We start from the raw sequence: 4,932 nt of genomic DNA, 5'->3' as shown, positions 1-4,932 counted from the left end.
ACCTCAAATAGAAAATTAAAGGAAAACAATATTCACATCAACGGTAAGAATTGGTTCCGTATGATTCATAGAAAAGCAAAGTGAAAAAAAAAAATGCAAGAATATATAGGGTAAGGGGACTAAGCCCTAGATTGGAGCTTTAGAATCCTCTTTAAACAAGATCGTGTGTATAAATTATCCCCTTGTTTTATTCTTAATCATAAACAATTACAGAGAGAATGTCAACTCATCCGCATGCCTATTTGCACATGCCAACTTAGCTCCTAAAAATACGTATAAAATTATTGCCCTACGTAACCACAATTTTTTTTTTTTTGGGTTGGGGTCACTACACCTAACCACACTAAAATTCCCCTGCAATTATAGAATCATCTAAAGGACAAAGAAGCAGTATAGTAGGCAGACTTTTTAAAACTTAATCATGTAATGAAGCTGCAAGGAAGGAAAATAAATCTCCGATTATTATTATATCATGATCAAACAAATTAACTAGAAAAGTTTGCCTAAATTTTCTTTCAGAGAGACCTCGGGTCACGTAAGAGCAAGAGTCCATATATAACTAGATATATATGAAGTCAGATATAAATTAGATCATAGTGCAATGGCAGGTAAAGCTATAGCACAAAGTAGAAACCCTAGAAGGGTTTTCTATTTCTGCTACTCAAATTCACAAATTATTACCTTCTCCTCCCCCTCCATTGAACTCCTCTGAAGAAGAATCAGCCCAGGGAAGAGAATAAGGAAGAGAATAACTGCTCGAAGATTGTCTATAAAGGGCATCAGAAGAGCCACCACCGCCAGCAAAGTCCACAGGCCTTTGCCGTTGAGGCACACAGGAGGTCACTCCAGGCTGCGACGCAATGTCGTTGCAGGCATAACGGAGCAGGTCGGCGTTAGCGGCGTCGAGCTCCTTCTGAAGCCTCTGGACCTGTTTCTGGAGGAAAGTGATGGCGCCGACGCAGCCGTAGACGGGGTCTCTGACGCGAGCCTCGGCCTCGTAGGCGAGGGAATTGACGGCGTCTTCTCGCTGGTGAGGAGGGAGCTCGTTGAGGAGCTTCGTGACGTTACTGGCACCGAATATTTTGTGGACGTTGGCGAATTTCTGAGGCTCTTCGGGTGGGAAGTAAGGAGCGAAAATACAACCTGGCAAGCATTTTCTCCTGAGGAACTTGCAGGCAGCACATGGAGAATTGTAAGAGCTCGACGACGACGACGCCATCTCTCTCTCTCTCTGCACTACACAAAATATTTCATTAGCTAGTTCCCGTTAAAAACCTATATCAACCCATTCTTGTTTCTTTCTTTAATTTCCTAATTTTTCTCGGTCTGTCTTCTATCAATCTTTTGTTGTGCTGGTATTTTCAATATTATGATCTATCAAATTTTGGATCAGCTGACTTTGTTATATCTGATCAAACCCCTTACCTTTTTACTCAGAATTCCCTGATAGATTACACACACACACACACACACACAACATGCGTTCAAGCATGCACACACAATAATTTTTCTGGGTTTGATTGAAGATTTGTTAATTTGTCACCCTTGTATATTATATGGAAACTAGTGTACCTTTTCCATTAATTTCTTCATCTTTCTTTTCCAATATGCATGCTTCTTCTCGGAGTATTTTCCTCCGATTTCTGTATTATATCCCCCCTTTCTTTTCCAAATCAATCAATATAACGAAATTAATTGATCAGAAAAGAATCTTTAATTGGCTTTAAACTAAAAACTCCAATAATTAGCGTAGTTTGTTTAGTTTAGAATGGAAGGTTTTCTTTCCACCTTCTTCTTCTTCTGTTGACTGAATGTTTCAGTCTCTCAGCAGAGATGCAGTAGTACAGTACTATATCGCAGAAAAAAGAACACTTTATATCTCTTTTGCAGGAAGAATTCAGCCGCACGATCAAGTAGATAGTTATTATTAATTTCCATCTCTGAAGAAATTAAATCATCAGACGAGCCAGCAGGGGATCTGACCCATCCATGACTTCATAACAAGCCATAATTAATACATAACTCACCATCATCGTTATTTCATAAATACACATACAACAAAATGGAAAAGCCCTAAGAAGTGACTCGTCCAAGAGATCCTAGCCACAAACTAGCCCAGAAAAGAAAGAAAAAGGATCCAGGGTAAACAGATCAAGGAAGTATAACATACGAAACAATTATTAGAAAAATCAAAGAATTCATCATTAACCTGTTCTCTTCCTGATCACGATTCTATCTACTCTGTTATTCTTTTTAGGCTCCTTTCAGATCAGAGAAGAACAAAAAGGGGAATGAATTACCTTGAGAAGCTGAAGTTTGCCTTGTGGCTAGGTAGCTTGCCGAGAAAAATTATTTTGTTGTAGGCAATGGGAGTGAAGAGAGAGAGAGAATTGAAACCCTAATAGGAGCGGGTTGGGGGGGGGGAATAGAGAGGGAGGGGACTATGAAAATGAAGTGAACTATAATAAGGGACGGGGAAGGCAAAGAGGATTGAGCGAGTGGATGGAAGAGAAGAGAGAAATGAGGGGTAATAAATGGAGGGTACACTATAAAAGAGTGACTATGACATTGCATCTAATAATAATTTCACCAAATGTGGCCTTGTCTCCCCATTCCCATTCTCATTCCACCCTTTTCTCCATTTATTTACACTCACTGCACCTTTTCACAGTATTTATTTGTTTATCTTTCAACAATACACGCACACTGGACAGTTGCCCAGCAAATCTGTGAGTCAGTTCAGAAATAATTTCTAAGGAGACGCATAAAAAAATATGGAAATACACAATTTAATTTCTAAAACTTTATTAGCTCTTATATTCATTCATACAAAAAATATTAAACATGTAGGAAATCATTTCCTCTTTTCACCTACTTAACTTTTTTCTCTCCACAATTTATAAGGGAGATGTACAATATTTGTACGGAAATATGAGTCAACTTGCTTAATTAAACTAGTAAATAATTAAATGAATATTTTAGCTGGTTTAATAAAGTTAATCTTTTATGACCGATCTGATCATGATTTGATTATGATTTTGATAATTAACTCTCAAACTGATTCACTAATCAATCCAATTTTCAATATCTTATAATGTTTAGAATCATTAGCCTTTATATGGGAGTAATTATATACACAATTGAACTCTAAGGGAATATATTTATTTTATTTAGAAGAATGAATTGAAAGGCTTATAAAACAAAAGGAGATGTATCTTTCAAGAGTCAAATGGGCTACGCATTACTAAATCATGTTGTGTGAAGAATCCAAATATAAATATCAGAAAGACCAAAATTAATTCGAGAGAGAGAGAGAGAGAGAGAGAGAGATGGGGTGCTACATATAGAATTTAGAAAGATATCAAATTGATCGTTATTGATGATGCCGGTGACCTAAAAATTTAATACCTGTATGGAATACTATTGCATGCATAGTGATTGCAAAACCAAGTCGAAGGATTAATTCAGTCTGATTAGTAAATGAATCAGCCTATTGTCTGGTTCAAAGAAGGCTATTAAGTTAAAATATGTAAAAACTGATTATACGAGATCTAGCTAGTTTTTATAATATAAATTTTGCATAATGTTCCGACGTACATACACATCCAAGTGAGAATCATAGGTACGGTAACATTTAGTGACAGATAGATTGTTGGACGCTGTGAATATGATTTTATATTTATTTGAGAAAGAAAGCATGCCTGTGTTGCTCTGTTTTGGTAAAGGTAACATGTCATTTTCCTTTTTTTGAAACGATCAATACATGAGTTCCTTTTTTTTTTTAATCGTTTGCACACATATAGCTTCTAATTCTATATTCGATATTGATGAGTATTGTAGTATCAGGCATGTGACAGAATTACATGACTAAATGAACCCTGGAAAAGGCAAAGTTTTCAAAAATGAAAGCGTTCGAACGTGAGAATTCAAAACATGAACAGTAACACTCTCATCAAAGAAAGGAATTAAATCCATTGACTTTTTATTTGTATTTATTCAAACAAAATTAAATCAAATCAATATCTTCTTGGATGTTTCAAAAGATTACATGCATTTTTTCTCGTGATATTTTTTAAAAATGAAAGAAAAGCACAGTTACTACTTAATTATCGCCCCATGCATCTGTATCTTGCTCATGAAATTAAGCTGGTGTATATTTACAGAATTGGCTACTGGAATAATGGTTTTTTTCCTTTAATTTGTAGTTCATCATAACCTTTGTCCATAATCTAGGGTATGGATAATAATTAAGAATTAGAGAAGTTAACGTCTTTATGATCACCTTACTGCGGGAATAAATAATTCTTTCTCGTGACATTGCTTGACTTTATATGGTAGCATCACATACAAACTATGCTAACATGTACATAACCCCCAAAACTTTATGTTCTGTATAGATAACCTCTTTAATTTATTTATCTACAAAAATCTTACAGTTTAAACATGTTATTTGCATATAACTCAAAGTTTTTCGAGAGAGTTATATGTAAACAAAAATAAATTTTAAGAGGATACATATAATTAATGATTAGAGATTATATATCCACATAGTTTTGAAAGTTTTGGAATTGATTATTAACTTGTAAAGGCTAAGGGGATTATTTGTACATAGCTTAAAGTGTAAGAGTTTTGTGTGATTTAACCTATATTATATGTGCGTCTAATTTGATCTTATTATAAAATCAGCTCTCAATATTAATGCACTGTAGAGGCTTGTAAAAGCAAGAAAATATTCGCCTTCGTTCTCTGTATGAAATGGACGAATCATTTTGGCGTGAGACGTTATTTGCAGGTGGAGTCGGACTCTAATTAATTGAAGGTCAACCTTAATTTGATTTCGACAGCTACATCCCTTCTTTCAATAATGTTCCTGCAGTTGTAAGACAAAAATGGATCATTAATGTTCGCATCCGTAACTCTCAAGGTTTTTCT

The 4,932-nt window shown here is 35.2% G+C and overlaps 1 protein-coding gene across 2 annotated transcripts; it reads right to left on the bottom strand.

Annotated features, from left to right (window-relative positions):
• Positions 1–228: 228 nt before the first annotated feature.
• Positions 229–2,438, bottom strand: LOC129310013 (protein LATERAL ORGAN BOUNDARIES-like). Of its 2 annotated transcripts, none has more exons than XM_054951819.1 (2): positions 2,301–2,438; positions 229–1,231 (listed from the first exon to the last, which is right to left on the bottom strand). In XM_054951819.1, exon 2 carries the CDS (start codon positions 1,217–1,219, stop codon positions 668–670), a length of 552 nt encoding a protein of 183 aa, XP_054807794.1. In that variant the 5' UTR covers positions 1,220–1,231; positions 2,301–2,438; the 3' UTR covers positions 229–667. The 2 variants fall into 2 exon arrangements, with proteins under 2 accessions (XP_054807794.1, XP_054807795.1); XM_054951820.1 differs by having other exon boundaries at positions 229–1,236; positions 2,301–2,376.
• Between the last annotated feature and the right edge of the window lie 2,494 nt (positions 2,439–4,932).

This window comes from Prosopis cineraria, unplaced genomic scaffold, assembly GCF_029017545.1.
Source record: "Prosopis cineraria cultivar Desert tree isolate PC_DT_omini unplaced genomic scaffold, ASM2901754v1 PC4, whole genome shotgun sequence".
Classification (NCBI taxonomy): Eukaryota; Viridiplantae; Streptophyta; class Magnoliopsida; order Fabales; family Fabaceae; genus Prosopis; species Prosopis cineraria.
The sequence above is the reverse complement of the archived record's forward strand: the minus strand, read 5'-3'. Positions and strand labels throughout refer to the sequence as shown.